The sequence below is a fragment of the Aspergillus sclerotioniger genome (assembly GCF_003184525.1).
Source record: "Aspergillus sclerotioniger CBS 115572 chromosome Unknown BO94scaffold_28, whole genome shotgun sequence".
NCBI classification, from domain to species: Eukaryota; Fungi; Ascomycota; class Eurotiomycetes; order Eurotiales; family Aspergillaceae; genus Aspergillus; species Aspergillus sclerotioniger.
The window spans coordinates 333,415-357,448 of NW_020291018.1; the positions used below are offsets into that span (position 1 = coordinate 333,415).

At 50.5% G+C, this 24,034-nt stretch overlaps 5 protein-coding genes across 5 annotated transcripts; 2 read left to right on the forward strand and 3 right to left on the reverse strand.

Moving 5' to 3' along the window:
• Positions 1–3,244: 3,244 nt before the first annotated feature.
• Positions 3,245–4,846, forward strand: BO94DRAFT_473846 (alpha/beta-hydrolase; the record flags this gene model as incomplete). The annotated part of the gene is made up of 1 exon (XM_025608494.1): positions 3,245–4,846. The coding sequence occupies one exon, from the start codon at positions 3,245–3,247 to the stop codon at positions 4,844–4,846; it is 1,602 nt and encodes a 533-aa protein (XP_025464092.1).
• Positions 4,847–5,672: 826 nt separating this feature from the next.
• BO94DRAFT_208750 (uncharacterized protein) lies at positions 5,673–6,939 on the reverse strand. Its single transcript, XM_025606136.1, has 2 exons — positions 6,034–6,939; positions 5,673–5,796 (listed from the first exon to the last, which is right to left on the reverse strand). The coding sequence occupies exon 1, from the start codon at positions 6,706–6,708 to the stop codon at positions 6,061–6,063; it is 648 nt and encodes a 215-aa protein (XP_025464093.1). The 5' UTR covers positions 6,709–6,939; the 3' UTR covers positions 5,673–5,796; positions 6,034–6,060.
• Positions 6,940–7,468: 529 nt separating this feature from the next.
• On the reverse strand, positions 7,469–9,508 carry BO94DRAFT_627172 (HET domain-containing protein; the record flags this gene model as incomplete). Its single annotated transcript, XM_025617396.1, has 1 exon — positions 7,469–9,508. One exon carries the CDS (start codon positions 9,506–9,508, stop codon positions 7,469–7,471), a length of 2,040 nt encoding a protein of 679 aa, XP_025464094.1.
• A 7,245-nt stretch (positions 9,509–16,753) lies between these two features.
• Positions 16,754–18,276, forward strand: BO94DRAFT_605374 (uncharacterized protein; the record flags this gene model as incomplete). Its single annotated transcript, XM_025616488.1, has 2 exons — positions 16,754–17,438; positions 17,483–18,276. The coding sequence occupies exons 1-2, from the start codon at positions 16,835–16,837 to the stop codon at positions 18,274–18,276; spliced, it is 1,398 nt and encodes a 465-aa protein (XP_025464095.1). The 5' UTR covers positions 16,754–16,834.
• Positions 18,249–20,916, reverse strand: BO94DRAFT_499474 (uncharacterized protein). Its single transcript, XM_025609378.1, has 6 exons — positions 20,718–20,916; positions 20,527–20,667; positions 20,223–20,477; positions 20,047–20,173; positions 19,095–19,992; positions 18,249–19,026 (listed from the first exon to the last, which is right to left on the reverse strand). Exons 1-6 carry the CDS (start codon positions 20,851–20,853, stop codon positions 18,520–18,522), a joined length of 2,064 nt encoding a protein of 687 aa, XP_025464096.1. The 5' UTR covers positions 20,854–20,916; the 3' UTR covers positions 18,249–18,519.
• Between the last annotated feature and the right edge of the window lie 3,118 nt (positions 20,917–24,034).

A 24,034-nucleotide genomic window follows, 5' to 3' on the forward strand; every position in this document is an offset into this window, starting at 1 on the left:
TCATTTCCGAATCAAGATGCGAGATCTCGTGGGTGCTGGCGCTAAATCGAGGAGTGGCCACGGGGTTCCGAAGGGATCCGTGATACGCTCGGTTCATGTCCGCTACTGTGCGAGGGGTGGCGAATTATGCGCCGTTCACACAATAATCCCTGTCCAGGTAAACTGTTCAGCCTGGAATTCAAGCTGGTGATGGGCTGGCCTTGTAGTGCAGTGGTTGATGCTTGTTTACCCTCCGATGCCATTGCACTGACTGGAGAGGATGGACAACCAGGCAGCCAAGCCTCGTGGCATAACCAAGCTTTGGGACAAGCTTCCCTTGACCCTTTTTTGCCTTGGGGCCTGGTCGGGTCGGGTGGTCACTGGTCAGCCGTGAGCCCTGATCCCCGATGGGTCCGCCCGAGTGGATCCCGATCCATTACGCGAGTCGAGCTGATCCCTTGGATCGAACACGAGCGATGCGATTGGGGCGTATTTTCCCCCTGTTCCGGGAGTTCATGAGGGATATAAACGGTACAAACAGTGGGAGCTGTTTTGTTCACTAATTCATCTCATCGGACTCTGAATTATTCAACGGCCCCTCTCTGCCCTCGCTGCAAGCTCTGTCTTTCTCTGAGCACGCAATTGTGGATGAAAGGGCTCTGCTGGATCTGCTTCTTGTTATTATTAACTGTGTCTGTGTATGGTACTTCCCTGTATCGTGTATGCAGTTCAGAAAATTGTTTCCATAGCTTGTGGGGACTTGTTATTTATCAATAGAAGTCTCACCGGAGAAATAAATTAGTGTTGTCGCAACACACTGTGTTGGTAAACTCTTGCCGAGAAGATTTGGTGTTCGGAAGGAAAACAAGTGGCTCAGCAGAGAATATTATTTCTACTGTTTAGATAGGCCAGTTCCAGTACAACTAATGTGAAACTGTGTGGGTGTATATCATTTGTTGACTATTCAAGACCGTTCCTTTTCTTTGTTGATGATTCAGATCTCTCCTTTCCCAACCCCACTGGCTCGGGCCGGTCAAGTTGCAAGTGAGAGAAATAAATTGCAGTGCTTTCGTGTATTCTTGCTCCTCATCAACACTACTGATTAAGTGACATAAACCAATTCGGTTTCACATGTAAGTGCCAATTGCAAAGATTTCACAACAATCCGTAATTGCATCTCCTCTTTTGATAATTAGATAATTTAGCTCGACAAATTTTTATCCATCTAACCATGTATTAGAGATTTCTGTGGTAATACTGCCGATTTTATTTGGTATTCGAGGGATGCTTCTAGCTCCACTGATTTCAAATCAATTCGAAAAAAACATTTCTTGATAAAGCTAAAAGTGTTCCCCATGACCAGAGTCTTCTCGGCTCACCGTGCCTATTTATGAATGTATCTTAACCCGATCTTCTTGCCTGATGTTGTTCATCATGGCCTTCTTAGAGGTACCTAATGACCTTGAAAAGTATGCCAGGCTGGCTCATATTATGACCATTTTGCATTTACTTGACAGCAGTTACTAAAGAAGACATGTGACTCAATGCATCCATTTGAAAAGGTGATATGCATGTCTAGACAGTCGGAATCGAGATCTTATTATGCTAATTTACAATTCTCTACATTCAAAAACCTTGGTGCCAGTAGATTAAAGTATATGCATGGAACGACTTGTTTACTATACGGTCTGCTCAGTACGAATTGTCAGATAGTATTCCCTTAATTATTTAACTAGTTATATGCCTCGAAGTAAAGTGAGAATTGTCATACCCCGCACAATTCATGAATGTGGATACACTTACCTTGACAATTCCCCCTCAATGAGCCCTGAGTTGCTCTCTATGATAATCAAATATATAGAACTATATATATAGCCATCGCTTATAAATCTCACGATTCATTCATTGCTTATATCGACCGAGGTAGCTGTGAGTTTACCCAGGAGAGTCACCAAGATACCCACTTGAATGACTGCTGACTCAACTCTGATCAAGATGTGGGCTGTGCAATTACTGGGTCTCTAGATTTTGTCATTAAATCAAGAGCATCTAGAGATGTGAGATAACAGTCACAGAAAATGCTTTGTTGTGATATAAGGGCCAGGGTACTAACAAAATATATATAATCTAGTAGAGACGCATATTCGAAAACAAAACCCATACAGACAGTGGTTTCTAGCTTATCTCATATCAGGGCAATATTTCCTGATAAGAGGTCTGGGGTCTACATACAATGTCTGCAGAATCCTTGAGTTGGTATCGTGAGGAGTTGACTGAGTGTGCAGATTTGATCTTCCTGCCTCAGGCAGAGTTAAATTCCAAGTTGGAGCTAGTGTTATTGCCGAAGGAGGGGCATGATTGGAGCGGATGATGAATCAGCCCTCCAGCGGGTTAGCGTCACCTGGGGTTATCGCTAGTCCCAATTAGGGGTCTCCCGTGACCTCATCACTTCGCCGAGGGACGAGTGCGGAGTTCGGTTTTCCTGTCCGCATTATTTCTTCCAGCAGTTCATTCCTCAACCTCTAGGAGCCACCACAGCGTCTCGAATGATGTCCTCAATCTCACATGTTGGCGCAGCGCAGTGCTGTGTCTGCTGCTTATCTCCGGTCGACCCGCCCTCAAGCTGAAAGGGGACTTAGATATCCTCCCGATGACGGAATACCGTCCACTCGAGCTGCCACCACCCATCCCCACAGCATCCATCCAGCGCATAAAGTCATTGCCGATCGCATGGACACTCTGGTTTTTAAGAAACCATAGACCTCTGCCATGCCATGAATCCCAGCTTTTCGGGGCCCACCACGGCACAACCTTTTCAATCTCTCCGAGCATCGGGTGATGGCGCCCACCAGACGCCCGAGACTCGCAATGAATCCCGAGCAGATGTGCCCAATCCTGAATAGATTCCGACTGTCGCGTTGCAGTTTATTGGCTGCAATCGGGTTGACTGACCCCCAGTTTGTCGTATTCCCCGCGTCGACCGGACTATGGGGCCCCGCCGTCACTCACTAGCCCCAACCAGGCCAACGTCCGTCCGAGTACATCCCGTCCGATGGTGGCACATACCGACTTTGCTCCGATCCTTCTCCAATTCTCCGGAAAATGGTTATGTCAAGCCGAATCTCGTGGGGTTGTGGGGGGATGGAGGATACCCGGGATAGACGATGACGGACAGCGGTTGGAGCTGGGGAACCCACTGGCCACTATAAAAAAGCCTAGGGAACCCCTGCTACTGCCTTCCTCATCATCACTCTGCGAAGACACCATGAGATACATTCTTGGACCTCTGGCATTGGCCTTCCTCGTGCCAGGCATCTTAGCCACGCAATGTTGCAACTCGTCTTCTGTGGATGGGAGTGTGGATTTGACTGTTCGGACACGTACAGGAGTGTACACCGGCGTGATCGAGGATCAGTACCCTAATACGCGAATTTTCAAGTCGATCGCCTTTGCAGAACCCCCCGTGGCCTCGCAGAGATGGCTCCCTCCTGCTAAGCTCCCCAACTCCACGACGCATCATACCACGTACCATTATCCGCCTTCCTGTCCGCAGTTCATATCGTCCACGACCTCCCTGTGGAACCAATATCTAGGCGAGGGCGACGAAATCTACAATGGAGACCAAGGGTATAGCTCTGGCCTCGTGGGAGAAGCGACATCCGAAGACTGTTTGTACCTTGCCGTTTGGACGCCAGCTAATGCTACGGCTGCATCAAAGCTCCCAGTGCTGTTTTTCATGACTGGTGGGGCTTTTACCACTGGCGGCATCAACATCGGATGGCAGAAGCCTACCAATTGGGTTGAGCGTACCCAAGAACACATTGTGGTGACCATCAATTACCGGGTAAACATCTTTGGCTGGCCCAATGCGCGGGGTCTCACAGAGCAGAACTTGGGAATCATGGATCAACGAGCTGCGCTGGAATGGGTGTATGAGAACATCGAGCAGTTCGGTGGTGATCGCTCCAAGATTGTGCAATGGGGCCAGTCGGCTGGATCCCAAAGCGTCGACTTCCACTCTTATGCCTACTACGACAACCCACTCGTGCGTGGGTACTTTATGCAGTCGGGCACGGCATTGAAGTCTCTGGGCTTCTCCGACTACGAGCAGACCAACTTCACGTACGTTGCCAAGCAGTTTGGTTGTGACTTCCCGTGTGACGCAGCGGCTGAGCTGGAGTGTATGCGGCAAATTCCTTATGCGCAAATTTCGAACTTCATCGGTCAGTATTCGGACAATGGGACCGAACCCGCTCTGAGTTTCAGTGTTGTACCCGACGACCGCCTGATCTTCAGCGATTATCCCGCCCGCTCAGCTGCTGGGAAGATCGCTCGCCGGCCCGCCATCATCTCGAACTGCGCCAACGAATATGCTTCCTTGATCACGTATCCAATGAACAACCTCACCGCTGGTCCGGACCCGGCTGCGGTCTTGGAGGGTGATTTGACCGATTGGATGTGTCCCACGGCTAACTCGACGCTCCTCCGCAATCAGCAGAACATCCCGGTCTACCGGTACCAAAATGCCGGACAGTATCCGAACCTGAACCCATTCCACTGGCTCGGTGCATACCATGCCAGTGACTTGCCGATGAACTTTGGCACCTATCCCATCCAGGAGTACTTGGGAAACAGCACCGCCTTCGAAGCCGAGGTCAGCCAGGCCATGCAAGATCACATCTTCGCCTTCCTGAAGGATCCCTTGAACGGGCCACACTCTGTGGGATGGGAGCCAATCAATGCTTCGACGCAGTCGGGCGGCAAAGTCATTCGATTCGGTGCCGATGGCAAGGCAGTTCAACAGGTGGACCTCATTGAGATTGACGGACCGTGTCGGGGCATCGGCAGATATAATCAGTTTCCATAATTGATCCACGACGGCTATATGTATATTATAAACATGATGACTCCTGCTCAGCTTTGGCACATCAATCATCTGAATCGCTTCTTGAACAGCGTGTTTGCAGCAAATAGATTATGTTTAAAAAATACAATAGACTCCTGGCAAGAAAACATCGCACCTCACAAATTCTATTTCCAGCGATTAGCATTCGTCCAACCCCGCCGTAATACCATCCCCGATGTTTCAGAGCATACAATCTAGCTGCAGTTGCATGCCACCAGAATGAAAGTACATAGAAAGGATCACCTAGACCCAACCCAGCAGCCATCTAGTGCGCCTGCAACTGAACAGTCTTTCACTCCCGGGCATAGATACTCAGCATATCCATGCCTTTGCCATTCGGATAAGACCGAGGGGGGCTAAAATACCGCAGTCTTTGGAACTGCCCAGGTAAGTTAGCCATTGCATCTTCAGGCTCTTTGGTAATATTCATGATCCCGTCTCCGCCGCGCGCCAGCAGATCCCAGTGAACGCCCCTAAGTCCCCAGGGTGGACCCGGCAGCGATGTCTCCTTTTACATGGGAAACTCGAGACAGATGAGTAGACCACCCTGATGCAGGAGTTGACCCATACGATATGCCCATTGACGACGTAAATCCGGGTAGAGGGCACAGAGGAACTGTATCCGGTCAGCTGCATTGTTTCTTGGTGCGAATCGATCGCGGAGGCTGCATACGGTGTAATCGTAGATTAAATCAAACTTCTCATTATGGTTTCAGAGCCTGAGGCTCCCATTCTGAGCTGATGAAGTTGCCCTCGATGAAAGTGATAGTTCCTACGTTAGTTGGGCACTCGGGCTTGCCCGTGGAAAAATTGTATCCGTGTGGATGATGCAACTCGGAAGCTGCTCAAGATCTGGCAAGCACCCACATTATCAGGCTGCATAGAGAGGGCTAGAGGGGTCCTCGCTATTTCTAGGAAGTATTATAGCGGACTGTTAGTTTTATAGAGATTAGAAGCAAGAAAAAAAAAAAAAAAAAGAAAGAGCAGCGAAGCGGTAAGCGAACCACAGAAACAAAATAAGTACATTGGATAACTATCTGGATTTTGAAACTGGGGCTTAGGAGGTCTGTGTTGAATAGAGCGACGATGTCCAAACGGTGAAAGTTACTCATAGTATGTACCATCGCCCATCTACGTTCGTGGCTTACCAGAATGTAACAAGCATCTCAACAGCATCAGCAATTATACACCAGGCTGAATCCAATGGGATTCCCTCCCGAGATGGAATTTAGAAAGTCAACGGTCCCCAAAGTGGTCTGCCAGGTGGACAGCAACGCCACCCAGCTCAGTGTGCTCGAGAAAGTGTTAGAAGCGAGGATGGTATGTGTAGGCGAAGAGGTTTGCGTGTTGGGGAACTGGTAGGTTTCCACCATCTCTCGTCTCTTGGGCTGATTGTTCCATGTGGGAAGGGAGGTGGAGTCCCAGGGGTCGGTGGACCAGATGTCGGCCTGGTTGGCGCCCTGGGCAATGGGGTGGGTGAGGACCGGGATATCGATGGCTAGCATGCATCCGGTGGCGTCGTTGGGGATGCCAGTGAAGGTCAATGCTGAGATCTTGGTGTGTTCTGTGGCGAAGCGAGCAAGCGAGAAGTGTTGACCGGGACTTGGGGAGTCGGGGTTTGCGCTGTCCAGGACGTCGATGATGCTTGGGGAGATGGTAGTGCAGGCTCGTGCGGCGAGGTCGACGGAGGTGGGTGATGCGATTGTCATAGTGGCGAGCATGGCCAGGGCAGTGATCGGGGTAGATATCTTCATCCTGTGTGTTGAGTTGGGAGTGAGAAGTGGTGGGGAGTGTAGTAGGGTTTTGAAAAAAGCAGTGGGCATTTCTGGATGAGGGTCGGGTCAGAAATGGTATCGGAGAAGAGGCTCCTATTTATAACCAAGGTTCGCGTCTTTATCGTAGCTGGCAGGATGGACGATCTGGTACCTCGGGCATAACTGGGGGGGTTGGAAATGCCTCATGCCATACAAGGGCTCCTGGTGATGCCCTGTAGCCTCACAAAGCCTAAACGAGACACGACAATATGAGGGTGGAGAGTTGTTGCTTCAATAAACGATGTGATCTGTTCCGAGCCGGGCCATAAAAGCACGAGACCACACCCGCCAGAACATAGCTATCCAGAATAGTGACAAGTTTGCTGGACGCCTGAGCTAATCTCGCTGTATACGTGATTCCGCTGACAGTCACATGGTCATACGACGCAGCTATAGTTTGAACCGCAGACCAGGAGTTGCCAGGAGTTGCTTGGTGCTACACAGGTCAGCCAGACGCAGTTCAGAAACGGATTAGCATGACGTTGTGGGAAAGGCATTGGGACAGAAATTCTTAAACTGCAGCAGCAAGGGGTTTCTTTGAGCGGGATACATCGCCTTCAATGGGATGGCTATAAGATTTCCGCACTATGCATCTTCACAAGACGTGGAGATGCATGCATTGCGGTTGGTTCAATCGGCATGGAATAACAAGATGTCCCGGGGAACCCCGGAATATCTCCCGCTCCGGTAGAGTCAGTCACGTGCGGGCTGGCCAGGCACGAGCTTCTACTAATGAGAAGGAGAAATCGTTAGATTAGCCTATGGACAATCACCTGAGAACAATGGTGCCAAACTGAGGACGCGCTTCAACCCATCTCTGCAAAGCAATTTGCCCCACCCCCAACCGACGTGCAAGCGATGGACGGCACTGTTCTCTTCGAATTGCCATAACATTCAAAACTGTCGTCTCCTCAAGTGCAGTATTCCAAGCCCGGTCATTCGCCGTCACATTCATCCCCGTCATCATCTTACGTGCAGTATCCCAAACCGTGTCATCGCAGCATTGCTGACATTGCTCCGCCATAATGTGGTTTCCATAGGCGACGGACAAGGCCAAGAATTCGAGGTCAGCCTGGACTGAGCCATCCATCTCCTGGGCATCCAGATACACTGTACCGGCCAGCCGTCCTTCTGGTCCCGCTGTAAATAGGGCGAAGCTTGGTGTGGAGGATGTGCACTCGGTAGTCTGCTGCTTTACAGAGAATTGGGCAGCTGCTCCATAAACCAGAATGCTGCTGGGCACGGATAAAGCTGTCTGAATGGCAGTCACCGGGAAAAGAGTGCCGTAATCACCTCCTCCAAAAGCAGATTCCCAAAAGTCCGCATATGTCGTCCAGCAGTTAGCAAGCGCTTCATGGTTCACTGACTGAACGGGGAAGCGTTCTTCAATGCAGCCTTGCAACCAAGCTTTGATGATGTGCCCGAGACACCCCCCAGGTGGGATTTCCGGAGAGCCTAGATTGCCTCGTGGGGGAGGAGTGGTTAAGGATAGCGAAGTTCCACGTCTTGGCCTGCACAAAACGACAGATGCATGGGGATGGTCTTTGGGGATCGCCCAAACCGCCAGGCCGACCATGGCTTTGAATTCGTATTGAATGGGACCTCTAGGCGATGCCCACGACCACGAGGGAAAGTCGGTGGATCCCGCTTTTAAACCGGGGCTCACAGTAGTCCACAGGACAGCTTCGTCGATGCGTTCAACTGGGATTCCATGGTAAAGCTCGCCCCCATGCGCGGCCTGCAGCACCGTGGTGCAGGCCCGCACTCTATCCGTTTCCATGGTGAGACGGCGCGTTGTATACTCTTCAAGAGCAAACAGGTAGTCGGAAGGAAGTGGAAGAGGATTCATTTTGTGGCCTCGATGAACGGATCTGTATATCTCACAGTTGTACCAACGACGACCGTCGCAGCTCGAGGCATGGTAAACCTCGTATTCAGCAAACAGAAGAAGTTGACGCGCCAGGAGGGCTTCCTGAAAGGTCCAACCTCGAGAGTTCCAGATATTTCTCCTGATGCAATTATCAGGCGGTAAAGACAAGATGGTCAGCTTCGCCTGACCCAATTCGACGTGGGTCCAACGACGGGGCTTGGTGACTCCGGGCAGGCCGTAATAGAGGTCCGACCCTGCTAAAGCAACCAGAGCACATGCTGCATGGTTATAGATGCGGCCCATTTGGTCGATTTGCACCTTTACGTCTTTGGGGTCTCCCTGACGAATACAAAGCTGATCAACCCATAGATATGGCACGCCCAGTCTTTCGCATACCACAAATGCATCCCGGATTGTGGCAGGCAGATCCTCTCGACTGAAGGCGGGCCAGTCAGGAAGATCGAGTGCTTTGACATTGCCCCATACGTAGCTGAGCGCGAAGTACCGACAATCCTTCGGCGCGCCAATCACCCGATTTTGCTTGACATCAATGACCTTCATTCCATCCGGCCAATTGCCTAACTCACCTCTCAGTGCCATATAGGGAGTAGATTCGAGCCACTCAAGTACCTTGCTCCAGTCAATGTATTCGGGAACATCGGTCGGTGTACGGTGCTGTTCCTGGGGTGCACCGGGTCGCTCCTCGAACGACGAGTTGTGTTCTGATCGCAGATATACAGCAATCTGGACGTCCCCATGCTCCGGATAATGAATTTCAATCTTTCCACCATCGATCAGAAGCACGATTGGCTCCGAGTGGTTGAAGCTGCGGAACCCAGGGACATAATGCGCCGCGGCGCAGTCGATGACAAGTTTGCACAAGTCACACGTGGACTGTTTACCACGAATCTCTTCGGGGTTGCCAAGAGGGATTCTCATCACTCCCGTGGCCTTAGATCCTTTGCAATCTATCATGTGATGCATTCGGAGATGATGGCAGCTGTCACACAGCCTGGAAGTAATACTACTCTCTGGCTGACGGCATGTTCGGCAATCGGAATGAAAGATATCATTGATGAATTGCTCATCACCGAAGCTGGTTCCAAGTTCCCAAACGACCCTCTCACAGGCATTACAGTCCATATGTGTCTTTGAGATATCCTTAGAGAAGCAGCTGGGTTTCAAATTTTGGGTAGACAACTAAAAATGACGGACCACCACAGCGGGTTTGGATGTTCCAACAAGGGAATACAAATTGCAATGAGTGACCATATTATCACAACGACAGCCCAAGTGGGGTAGGCAGGGCTCGGAGATTTATGTCAATGATGATGTAGTCTGCTCAGGGTGGCCTTGTTTCACGTCCAGCGCCATAGGTACGTTGTGCGCACCAGAGTGGCCAATGTCCTCAACAAAAGACACCGGAGTCGTCGAGCACCGAGAAAGACTCATCATCCTGGGTAGCGCAACTTTCGGCATTCCGCAGAGTTTCTGTTCCCTATGGGCTGCAGGATGGCCGTTGATGGTGCCACTCGATGCAGGGATTCCTGTACTTTTGATCCCCCGGAAGCAAACCTGGGTGCCCAGGCACGGCAAGTGCCCCTATCAGCTCGGACGCGATCTCTAGAAAGGACGTCATCTGCAGCCTGCGGTTTCAAAGGGCCGCTACTAGTCTTCTAAATTCTTTGTGGTACTCATCGAGTGGACACCCTACAACGGCTCTCCGCGCCCAGACCAGGACCGGCCATCAGGTCCAAGCCATCTCAGGTCGCAAACGACCGATGCTGCCAGACGCCATCGATATCAAATGCATTCGCAGGGCCTTTAACCGTGGCTTGCAATGATTAGATCAAGGCGGTCATCATGTGCAATACCTCGCTCAGTCTCCAATGCCCGCGTTCGAGATCGTATCAGGACACCTGACCCGCGTCTCCTACGAGGATGCTCGGTGCAGAGAATGACCTTCTTTGGGTAAGACCATGGACTGTGTTGATTGAATAGACAAACGGGTGGCCGCCGACCTGTCCCACGCCTCGTGCAACACCTTCGATCTTGCTGCGCGGGGCGGATCGACCAAGCATCACCTATCCCAAAGCCTATCCCGCGTTTGCAGGGCCCCAACTCCTGAACTCGAGTGGAAATGACCATGGAGTACCTCGTTCACTGCTTTGGGATGGGGGCTCATACTCCTACCATGCTACTGAATGACCTGACGGGGTCTATAAGCTTGCCATCCGACTGGATATCGCTTAAGAGCATGTTCTTTCCCCGCAGGTCCAGTGCTATCCATCCGCTGATTCGTTTGTCTAATAGGACCACAGACTCGTACCATGTTCTGGGACGGTATCAAAAGCTTGCCCAGTGTCCAGATGTTCTATTGGGTCAGCAAAAGACATCCTGGACCCAGGGATGACATGAGTGACGGCGACAGGGTGGTATATTCATTGTCGGGGCGTTGTGCACATCTGCAAGGATATGTGGCATAAACAACACACGATACTACCGTACATCACCCAATCTCGCACTGTGAATGGACTGCTACTGATGATTAGACTTTGGCCACTGAACCCCGCCGGAATCAAGGGCACCCATCAACCACAGGCTCTGGTTGTCACCTTGTGGTAACTTTCACGATGGGACTTTGCAGCCAAAAGATTCTACCATGGGCCTGGGCCTGCTCGTTACCTCTCACCGGTTCAGTTCTGGATCTGACATGGCGGCCGTGTGGTGTGCCCTTCACCCTATGGATAGCCCTCGAGCACACGGGGGGTGGGAAGACAGGTGGCTGGGGGTCAACGTCCTGTCCCGGCTTGCAACCATAAGCTCCGATATTTTGGAGATGCTTCAGGGGATTGGCTTCTGTCATTCATTCAGTGCCCATGTTGTGAGACCGTGGAAAGGCTCGGGAATCCTCCTCATTGGCCTCGGGGCTCGTCCACGCATCCTGGCCAACCACACCTCGATAGCACACTCGACGAGCCGTGGGAAGCACGTACTTTCTGCCAGAGAGTTGACCGTAGTGGATCTATCAAGGTCCAGGTCAATATCATCTCAATGTTGATGATTATGGGGCTTGATCTGGTCCATGGGTTCTACCCAGCCCCCCCCGGCCCTAGGCACTGTTATGCCGAAACCTCATCACGAAAACCCGTAAAAGTGCCATCCTCAGGCTGAACTGTACACAAGAAAACCTCTGTCGTTTCTAAGCCGCTAAGCCCAAAACTTGATGTAGCGAACCCCCTTCCCAGTCCGATTGCGAAGCGGTCCACCCGCAGAACTCGTCTCCTGAGCGGTGATAATCCCACACATCTTGTCCACCTTCTCTAACTCTCATCTATCAATCAGAATATGAACATCACTCATCTAATTCTCTTGTCGTCCCATGTACCGAAACCGTCCTCTGCGACCGACCGTGTCTGAGTCTGCGCCGCTCCTCCCCTTCCCCCCAACCGAGAAGCGCTCCTCCTCCTCGTTATCATCGCTGTCGTTGTCCTTCTCGCTTCTCCCGCGACGCAGTCGAAACCGTCGCTCATCGGAATTTGCCCTGCTCCCCTGCAGATGAGACGTTGGATCAGGGACACGTTCTCCAGGACCACAGGGAAGGCCTCACCACCAACCTATTGGCTCCCTGCAATGGCACCAGTGGCACTGCGCCAGGATGTCATGCTTGGTTAGTGCCTTGGTGAATGGTATCCCTGGTACCAATCGGGGACGGGGGTTGTGGGTGGGTCACATCATGACCACTCGCCATGACGATTAAAACAAAGAGACGCGGTGAAGCTCTGGTGCTTCAGGAGCTCTGATGGATCGTAATGGTCCTTCATCGGTTGGATTGTTCGACGTACCGGGAGACATACTTGGGGGGGGGGGGGGGGGAATTGGACATTGGGTCGCCGCTGGTGACGTCTAGCATGCTGTGGTTGGGGATACTACTTCGTGGGATAACCGCCGAGAGCTCTAGAGTATGCTGTTGACGTCCAATCTTTGGAGTACAACAAATTCGTCTCTGGCCTTGGTGGTGATGCTGAGTTGTGGACGGCTTCTGAATAGACTTAGTGCCATCCTCGTACTTTGTCTGGGTCCCGCTGATTCATGTTCTCCTTTACCATGGCTCTGCGGTAACCTACGGGGAATAGTTCAATGAGAGCTAGCTCTGTCTTCGTCTATGATGTGTGTGAAGCGTCCTAGGGCTGAACAGCTCGATGTTAAGTCCTCGCCTGGGAACTGTCCGGGCCACTGTATCTCGATGCAGTTTATCCAGTACCATGTAACAGATATCTAAGAATATACAGTACGTCCAGGACATAATCAATAACAAAGAGAGCCTGTCAAACACCCTGGGATGGCTCTCTTCTAAGTACCTATTACGGTACTCTGTCAAGGACACCTAAAGAGCTCCAACAAGTACGCAAAGAGGCCTACCCCCAACTCAGACCTACAGTCTAAATCTCTCTATGGAGCTATTCTGAACCACATTTTGAATATACCTCGTGAAACGGTTCCAGGGTGAAATGTCCGATCTAACAAATTCCCCTTCTTTCCGATGAAGGGTCCCCCAGTGAGCCTCATAGCGCTGTCAGATAACCTGTAATTACGTACTGCTGCGTGGTGTCTTCATTACTAGTCCTGTTATTTTACCCCGACCCCGCCAATTCTACGTGTAGAAGCGCCACTTCAATAAGCGATAGTTGGTGGGAAGCGTCCCAGCTTCCCAATGCCCCATCCTCAACACCGGCGTATACAACCATCGCATCCAACATCTGCTTGAACAGGATGAGCCGACTGATGCTATTTCACCCTGTTAGGCGGGGTCTTCGATTACGGGAAGCATTAGCCGCCCCGCCATGTAACCCGTAAGACGGACATAGTGTATTCCTAATTTAGAACAAGTCGAATGAATTACTCCGTACGGAGTACTCCGCTCCGATTACCGAGTTCTGTCTCATATACCGTGCCAAGGAAGTCGATCCCCATCGGTACTGTGAATCCTACTTTCCGTAACCGATGACGGATCTGATGAAAAACGATGGATAGTATTGTGTAGCTAGATACTGGAGAAGTGATGAAAAGTGATGGGAGTAAAGGGAGTGGTGTGATCCCAAGGAATCGCCGGTCGCGTATTCGAACCAGGCATGCAGGCGCGTCCCTTCCCGGAACGGGCAACCGCCTAAACGGGCAACCGCCCCTACAGTAGTACCCTTGGAGATCAGTACCGATCGCATAACCCGCACTGACAAGCAGTGGAGTTATATTCTTGTGAAGTATAGGGATCTCACTTCTCTATACAGTATAATGGGTACAGATTTAGCCTCATCAGGATGCACATAGTAGTACGTCGCCTGATTCTAAGGAACCACCCAATAGATTAGCGGTAGACAAAATATGACAAAGCCTCCTGGCTGAAAGTACATGTTTCTCTAGCCGTGTGTTATGCCTCCTTTTTTTTGATTATTTTTCTTCTGTTGTTTTTGTTTTCTCCCCCGCTTTTCACCCGAAAAGGGGCGGCGCTAGAACCGAAATGACTTCATTACAACAGCAGCATCGGCAGCTACCTAGATATTCCCAACCGGAAAGCTACCAGCCTAATTCACTGATCTCGAACCTCTAACAGGCGTAAATGAATTTTTTGCTACGAATGTACCTGCTCGCTCCCCTTCTGGGCGCGTGCGCCTGGGCAAAAAAGAGCAAAAGACTGTGAGTTGGGAGGTAGGCTATGTATGTATGGCTGATCCGCCTAGCCCCATATTAGTTCTTGAAGATATCGCCGGTTGATCCCGACACTGGGTAGGTAGCCAATAAGCAACTCATCAAGACAAATAGTATATAGACGAATTGGGATTTATTCATTTCTTTTTTATAACGCAGTCATCAATGCAGTCCGGTCCATCACATGACAGTATTCTAGTACTAGGATGTCGCCGCAGAGACGTTGTAGGTACTGTACTTTGTGTACCTGAGGGGATCAGACACCCAAACTGGTGCCAGAGCCCAGCCCAAGCTCCTGTCAATGTGATGTGTCGGCAAGGATGGAAAAGGTTTCCGCGATCAGCATTTGTCCGTATAATAATTGGGGGGAAGCGCGGTGTTCAGCGGGAACAGCCGTAACGGTCTGGACCTTTTAGATCTCCTTTTACGGACTAGTGGCAGAGGTCCTGGTCCCGGCGCCGGGATGATTTTCATGTGATGCATTCCCAAAGATTTTTTTTTTTTTTGATTTTCAGGGCTAGGACGCCACGCAGCCCCTGACCCTGCATTTGTCTTGCTTGCCAGCCATGCAGAATTTATGACTCAAATAAACTGCTTCATATTGATATTCATTGCCTCTTCACCCTCCTAACCTTGCCTTCCACCGAGTCGGATCATAATGGGCATGAAGACATGGTAGAGCCAAAGTTATTTATTTTACTGATTACAGTCAGCCAAAGGTACCGCGCGCATAAATTCAACTAAGCAGGACAGGCAAGCCCAGTACGCCGTGTGAAGGTGGAAGACATTTGATATGGTTGGCACGATGAACCGCCGGCGACATGACAATACGAGACGGGGCGGCTGACTGATTACTATTTGACTGTAAGTATGGGCGCTATACCCAGGCGGGAATTAGCGCCCCTCATTGAAAGACCCCCGGGCAGAGATTGAACGAATCAGAAGGGCGTCGGAGAGGATCTGAAAAACAACACCTGTTTTTATTTTGTTAATATAATCTATGTCTCTGAAAGCCTGCGAGCCACACGAGTCTGACAACGCCAACCTAAAGATGACTTCGGAGGGAGGAGTACCGATGACGGAGTCTTGACGCCTCAATAAACAAATTCCACCTCCCCCCCCTCTTTCCCCCAGCCAAGCCCGTTAAGGAAGCCTTGAAATGATGCGAAACAGCAAGGGGAAGGGGATATAGCAGGAAACCCGAATTCGTTAACGTATCCATGTGGTGAGAAGAGAACACAGAGAGGCTAGCCTTCTCTCGAGGCTTTCAATCCTCCCTCCTAGGCAATTGTACTGGTTGCAATGCTATACGGAAGCCCACCTCCGAACTTTCTTTTGAAAGCGCCAGTAGTTCTTACGAACCGCACCAATAGCAGCCGATACATCTGCCACCACTTAACATTTGCTGATCTGCGGAGGCTCGGACTCACTCTAGACGCGTCCTCCCTTGGTGCCAGATGCCTTCTAGGCACGACCTCTCAAACCCATCAGCTATCAATAGGTTGAAACTCAATAGCACGGTCCGCCAGCCACTCATATGGTTTGATTTGGCACCCTCTCTGCCCGTGACCGCTGCATGGAACGCCTGGCTAAGGGAAGCCGAAGAGAACAAGAACAATCCCTGGTGGCCGGCAGTTGCCAGGAGGGAAGAACTCGTGGCACTGGGGAGCATGCAGGACATGGCTCCAAACGCGATCGCTGACGCCTCTTAGACAGCAACCTGTTGGGGTTGTTCCTGATATGTTTGTGCTTCCTTGTGAAGCTGTTATGATTGCTAGCTGTTGGCTTTTCTTGTACTCTTGTGTTCTCGCTCTATTTTCTTTGAATGTGTTTTCGGTAGCATCTCTTGGATATCCAAGTCTCTTTATGTCATGCGAGTTAGTCACTGGTTTCGGTCTCCATCACTAATTCCCTCCCACCTCCTTGTTGTTAGCAGATAGTCTTTTTCGTAAACAGAAAATTGTCCAAGGTCCCCTCCCGGTTTAGATTGTTCCCAGTTCCCCAGGACATAGGCGGCTAGTTCCTTGGTCTCTGTGGTCTGGGGGTCTGGGTGTAGCACCTACATAGTTTGTTTCCGACGACCTCCTCTGGCATCAATATCTTTGTGCCCTAAAATCCAAGACCTCGTCCAAACAATGCGGAACTATCCGGATTCATGCCAGCTAACGTACCTGCCAACGACAAAGAGGACAAAGACGAGCTGAAAGAAGGAGCCAAACAACGAAAGGCCAGGAGAGGAGCAGAAGGTAAAAACGCAGGGATCAAAGGCCACAGCACACCGGATAGTCCCTGCCTATGGTGGGGGAGCAACAAAGACCCCAGGTTGCCTCGTCTCTTAACAGCATAATATACAATCCCATTCCTTTAGGAAGAAGCCGCTGCCTCCCAAGTCCTTTCAGATCGCGCGAGGAATCACAAAGCTATATAAGGACCCCATATGCCAGCGAGCCGAGATTACATCCATCATCCTACTAGTACCTTCATCCATCTGCAATCACAACCATCCACTACCCCTGACCTTACGGTACCGCACACATCATCCCGCAAACTTGCATCATCATGAGTGCCCCAATTGAGTCCCTTCGTCGATCCGTCGAGCTTGAGACTATTCAAGAACTCTCGGATGTCTCTTTTATGAATGCCGTCGCAGCGATATTTATCAATGAGATTGAGTGCTTGAAGAGAGTGACATGGGCCAGTGAGAGAGGTGACAATCAGTCGCCCGTCCAGGGAACCCTCGTGAAAGGGGCATCGGACAAAGTCATCATCCTCGTTGATCTGACCCCATCCAAGTTTCTATTTGATGAGGACTACCCCGACGTCAACCGCACCCTGACCAACATCCTTGCCGTGAAGTGGGTTCTGGCCAATGACTATGCCGCATTCACCCAATCTCACCAGGAACCAGTCAAGTTGTCGCGCGACACCTTTGACAAGCTCCGTACCATGACCCTCGACATTCTGAAGACCCCCGACCATACTATCGCCTTGATTGTATCACTCATCCTAGGAGATATGGGCAAGGATAATAAGTTGATCGCTGATCTCATGCAGGCAGAACTGGGCGGAACAATTGAAGATTGGTCGGCATTTAGAGAACTCGCCAAGAAGTATAAAGCCATGACTCATGACAAGTCCTTCATCTGGCGATCTCCCATGGCCTGTTATCCTCCTGTTTGGATCACGTCCCCGAGCCTCTGCGGGCAGATGTGCTCGCTGGCATGAAGCTCGATGCGGACCTCAACATCCCCCAACTGATTCAGGGCGAAAGTGTGGCGTTGTGTTTGAAAAGTCTGTTCATGCTCAGTGGCAAACCACAGGCCTACGCGCTGAAGTATCTAGAGACCCTGTTTGATGTAGCCAGTGCGAGTGGCCATATTGACGCCCGTGGTTCCATATCCATGACTGAACCGGTCTGCCAGTCATTCCTCATTGCCTATCCCATTCTCCAGCGCATCGTTGAAAAGGGGCGCAGTACCGGCGTTGACTGCCTGAGTGATGCATATAACGCCGTCCTGCGTCATCGGAGTCAGATCCTGACTGATCTCGGCTCCGAGAAACGATTCCGTATGGAACAGCCAAGCGATCGGGCCTTCCTTCATCTCTGCGCGATGGGCCGAGTAACCAGCACCACCCGAGCCGCCATATTCCTGCAAGCATTCAACAACCTGCCAGAGTCAACACGTCGCCATCTCATTGCTGCCCTTAACGTCGATGGCTTGGGGAGTCAAGTGCCAGCCGTTCTCTCTTACATACCCGCCTTGTTTGCGGAGGTGCTTCGCTTTGCTCCGGGGGAGCCACTGAAGCAAGTGAAGGCCATCAACTCCCTAATGGCTTTCATGTCGCGGATGTATCAAGGCAACAGTGCCGAGGACATCCCGGAGGGCCGCTACCAGCAGCTTGATCTGAGGGTCGTACTAATACTTGTGCAATCCAAGCCCGACACGGACCCTTCTGTCATGTTGGATGATGCACGCCTTCTTCGTTCGTGTCCAAATTAGAGCCGGGCTTTCTCGAGTGCTCCGGTCCATGTTATATAGAGGGGTCGATAGGATGAGATGTTATCATCCCAGCTATAATTCCTCTATACAACCGAGATACATTCCCTGATAGCATCCCACATTAGGTACATCATCAATGAATCACGTTATCGCATTCACACAAAGGAAACGAACCCCCCGACCTATCCAACACTCATTCATACTACCCGAACTTGTAATTTCCCATTCAACACCCCCTTGCCCCTAATAAGAAAACGTACTATTCTTCCCCGTCGAAAACGGCACACACCTCCCCTCGCCCCAATACGCCTTCGCTGCAGCAACCCACGTCGTCGCAGGCTTCACCATATTCTCATACGTATAAAACAGCCGACAATCTGCGGCATCAAACACAAACTGCAACGGATCAACGCTGTTGTCCGGGGCATAGGCGTTCCGGAAGTTCAGCTCCAGTCCGCTCCATCTGTACGGCATGTCGGTGGTAGTCGGGGTGGAATTGAGGCGGGCGATTTGTTGGTTGGAGAGTACGGGGGCGTTGGCGTTGGCTTGCTCGGTCGCGTACTCGAGGGTGATGTCGATGTATTCGTCGATTAGGGTCGAGGTGAGGGATTCGCCGCCCCGAACGCCGCCCATGATTGCCATGGGGCCGTATTGAGGACGGCCGCCGAAAGCGAGTGTTTTGATGCCGCCGGAGGTTTTCATGAGTTCCACGAAGGTTGTGCAGGTGGAGCTGCAGAAGCCGTCGGTTATCTAGGGGTGGGGGGTGTTAGTGAGGGAGGGAGGGAGGGGTGGGAATGGGGGTAAGCAGGCTGATTCACCATGAGAATGTTTTCGGGGGCGAAAGGTGATGAAGTCATGTTTTGCTTGACAATGCCGTAGCCGCGGATGGGGGTTGTCCAGGTGGATGTGAGGGTCAGGTTGGAGACGGCGGCGAGGCTGGTCATGTTTGCGCCTAGTTGGTAGTGGGGTCCGCTGTATTCCGTCCAGGACTTGTAGGCATATGTCTGGTTGGGGGTGACTCCGACGAAGGGGGTTTTGGAGATGATTTCCCAGGCGTCGGAGTCATGGGGCACGGTGTTGAGAGCCTGTCCGATGATGTTGACGACCTCGTGGTCGCGGAATCGGGTGGAGCTGTAGACGGGCTTCTGGGGGAAGAATAATTTGAAGAGATCCATTCCGGAGGAGACGGTTCCTCCGGGGTTGCTGGTCAGGTCGATGATCAGCTTCTTCTTTCCCGAGGCTACGGCCTGCTGGATGAATTGGGTGGCGTGGTTGGCGAAGGCTAGGGGTTCGCTGAGGCTCATGTCTGCTGTGTCGAAGGAGGGGACGAAGAGGACGGCCACGTCTTGCATGTCTGTTTCGTTTAGGTAGTAGCCTGAGATGAGGTTGTAGGCATCGCGCATGACGGGATCGGGGTATGTCTTCGGGGCGGAGCTTGTCTTGACGGTGGAGCGCTTGGACGTGGAGGTTGAAGACTCGCTCGTGGAGCCGTCGGTAGGGGAGCAGACGGCTTCATAGATGGAGCTTCCGTTGGTGTGGGTGAACTTCTGACCACCGTACACCTGAGCAACGGTGGGCACTTGAGTGACAGAGCCGTTGCCGAATGCCACGGTGAATTCTGCGCTGCCAGGCCACCGGCCGTTGTTAGAGGTCCAGGCACCGTACTCGACACCAAGAGCCACATCACGAGCCGCCGACGGGAACATCTCATTATAGCTGTGATATTGGCCGTTAGAATGGTGATAGATTGATTGATAGTGGCAGGCATACCGTGCATCGGGGTCCTGAAATCCCAGAGTGGATGCGAGTTGGGTCAGGTATGTCACTGCATCGTAGCCATTAATGGTGGCAATGGGAGATACACGTGTTGAGTGGTTGGCAACAAGGCCCGCATCGTCTGAAGCTGTTAGTTTCGTCAATATGGGATCAATGCGAAGGTTCCATACGTCTTGTGTAAAGCCTCGGGAGCTGCAGTCCGTCGGCAGAGATCGACACAATTGGAAAGTTGACGTAGAACTCAAAGACCTCCTGGGAGCATAATGTCGTGCTCAGGTGGCCGTCGTTGGCAGATTGAAATACGCGCGTAATGTCATTGTCAAACTCGTACTGGCTCGTGTATTTCCCGGCCACAGCCTTGATACGGATGTCTTCCATGCCACCCAGGATGTCTGTGGGGTGAGAGAGGTACCCATTTGGAGGGTCTGGGGGACATTAGTCTAGAGTCAATGGGTTGATGGTGATAAGACACACTTTTAAGAACATCGCTCGTTGATTGCCATTGCAGATATTCCACCAATGATTCCACAAACGAGACACCCTTCTCGGGCTCAAAGGGCATTGTCAGAAGACATTGGTGTGCCAGCTCCCCGGGAACGACAAAGGGTCTGGTTGCTATTGTCTGTTAGTCTTCTGGGATGCTTGCTGAAGCTAGATCGACGCACTATTCGCATTGGTCGCCTGCTGGTACCGACGGGCGATCTGCTGGCATGGGTCCTCGGACTGCCTACTACCGCTGGATGCGGCAGAGACAGACAACGCCCAAGTGACAACTGATAGTGTGGTTAAGTGAGAGAACATTGTTATTCTTGTTGACCACTGGTGAAAAGATGCGGTGTTCTGGGTCGGGCATGGGGACTCTTTATCTTTTTCTGTCAACCGCACCAAAGCGGATCACCACAAAGAACTCCACAAGTGGGGTGCATCATGGCTATCAGGAGTTAACAGGCAATGTGTTATGTAAAAAGGTATTGCTATTGTTGACTGCGTAGCGTGCTTGGTAGGATTATGGCCCCAAATCCTTACAGTGCCTCGTTCACAGCCGCAAGTCCGCTCCACCAGCAAGTGGAAGCTAACAAGATCCTCCTCACCACTCCACATAGTAGACTCGACTATTATAAGACGGTAATTGGCTGAAAATGAGATGACAGGATCCGCTTGATTTCTGGCGATGAGTTGCCCGGTGGGCTCGGCTGAGGCTGTGACAAGTGAAGACTAGCAGGGGACCATGGATCGTCATTCGGTTCCCGTTCCGGGAAGTCCGCAAGGCTCATCTTCCCCACATCATGGAGAACATGACTGGTCGGATTTGTGAGAACCATTTAGGTGGAAATAACGCCCATCGTGCTCCCCGAATAGCACATCAATTCAGCGTCAAGCCACCGTACCAGCAGGGCCATGACTCTGCATCTCCACACAGCATCAAAGGTGGAACCCGTGGATATGAAATCCAGCCGAGCCTATATTCTTGGTAGATACAAATGAGATAGCTTGATATTCTTCTGTCTGGCGGTGCTTTTATTGTGCGATCCGCATGGGAAACCCTTGACTGTTGAGGTAAACGCGCTCGTAGGGATTCGTGGTGATGCCGCAGACTGGAGCCCGACGAGATGATCCACCGGCTACGCTAAACCTGTTACGTTTGAGCATTGGGGGGGTCTCATTGGTCCGCTCGGCATTGACGTCACAGTGCTACTGCGCTAGTACAGTTCAGAATTAGTGCGATATCTACAGTCAGTCGAGGGATGCGGACCAAGTCGGAGGATTGTCTCTTAGATTATCCTACCGATACTCTTTATTTGATTTATGTTGGAGTGGCTACTAAGGCGATTCAACCGTGTAGAATGAGATGGATGATGATCTAGCTAGGGGCCTCGTAGGCCATCTATATGGAGTAACTAGCGGTGTAGGGAGGAGTGTCACGTGACCCTACGTTGCCTACCGGCGTGGGAGCCCATCGGGGATCCCAACAATTTATAATCCGCTTATGATGCGGGAGTGTTTGATTTGCTATATATACGGGTTCAGGTTACTGCTCATGGTTGTGCCGGTCTAAAGTCTGCGGCTGGGTAGACTCATTTCAATGATTTGGCAGGGCCTATCTGCTACCAATGTTATTAATATGATGTGCATGAGATATTGAGTTGATTTCATACGGTATATTTTTATGATTTGTTCGAGCACGGCAGTGCGGTAAGCTGCACCTTACACTGGTTATGCGTAATATAAATTGTTGAATTTCTTGGAACTGGTAATTAATCTATATCATACAGGCTAATATATTCAGGGAAGAGCAAGAGAGTTCATGTTTGAATAATGTGGGGACGGAAAAGTCTCGTGTTATAAATCTAGTAACAGTGGACTTTCCCAGACATATAAAGCAACTGGCAAATCCAAGGATAACGATGAGATATCCATGGAAGCCAACCATAGATTGGACTCAAGAGTACCCAGCGAAGCTCATATGATCGGAAATCTTGAGACGATAGTTAAGAGAAAATGTTGGGTATTTGTCCGTCTTCCTTTGCCAATGGGGCAATTGTCCGTATGTGGAGAAATGAACTACCAAGTCGTAATGAATTTCTAACAGCCGTTGAGCAAGAAAGATTCTCTTGGAGGGTTGTAGATGATGAAGTTTGTTTATGATCATCTCTTCCCAATAAGGTTTCTACCTGGAGGCTAATATGCTTTCGTTGCCCGATGGTCATTATAGCCAGATTGCCCGATGGCCGCTATAGTCCGTATACAAAACCCGCAGTTCTGATATACACCAAAGTTCAACCATAGGAGTGAGCCTTCATTTATAAATAACTGTTGGCTCTGAGCAGTCAATAGAGTAACCTGAAGTGCAGTCTTGAACATCAATATAGCTCCAGCCAATCCCTGCTGACAGACAACAAAAACGCCCCTGAAAAACAGGAGGTTCGTGTCAGATACTCCCATGTAAGCGAGTATCTGGATTGTTTTGGCTGAGTGGTTAGTACATCCGTGTTTAATATCAGCCCTGTCTAGAAATCAAACCAGATTAATTTAATCTGGAAAATGTGATGGGACTAGATTTTCTATATGATGCACCCTGCCTTTAAGAAACGGAGAGAAATTCTACTTGTCAACAAAAACAGATGTTGTTCGGGACATATATATCATCTGACCATGGGGTCATTCCTGAGACACGCATTTATATGGCATATCTCGATGGCTTATAAAGAGCTAGTAGAGTATTCGAATTACAGGGTACACGTTTATGGTATAATAAAAGAACGATGTTTTATTCTTGAAAATTACGATCTGTACGAAAGCCAACTATGACGGGAATTCCATACAGCTGCTACTAAGACTAGTCGTCAGACTCGATAAAATGACATGTACTAAGCTTACAAAGAAACGATCAGGGCAGGTTACCAAATGATGTCTGCAATCAAAATTGGGCATCAGAAATCCTTTTAACATGTAACTGGAACCAGAAAAGCCAAGCGATATCATGGTCAGCGCGGGCTCTTCTGAGGATATACCCATGATGCTCATAAAGCATAAAGGTAGTTATACAATGAGTGAATGGTCTGGAAATAAAAAATCCGCTCAGATGTGCTCCCAGGCCAAGGGAGTACAATGCTTCCCGTGGATGTGTGTCTTCAATCGATTATAAAAAGGTTGAGGCATTCAGCACTGAATGATATACCTTTCCCCAGCCTGAATGAATTTTCAGCTACTATATCGAGTTAGACTTCAGGCATGGGGTATTTCAGGGCCCATGGGCCACATCCCGACGGTCAGTCGCATTACAGGTTGGTTCTAAAACAAAGGCGATATGAGATCATTAATTCCATCTTCTTGCTGTTGATAACAGATGTCTCTCTGGATAAATTAGCCCCGCTTATCATTTCACTACACCACTACTCATATATGCGTATAGAACACATCCTTATATCCGGCAGTACCTGCCCGCCCACTCAATAAGGCCATAGTGGACCCCGCCTAAACT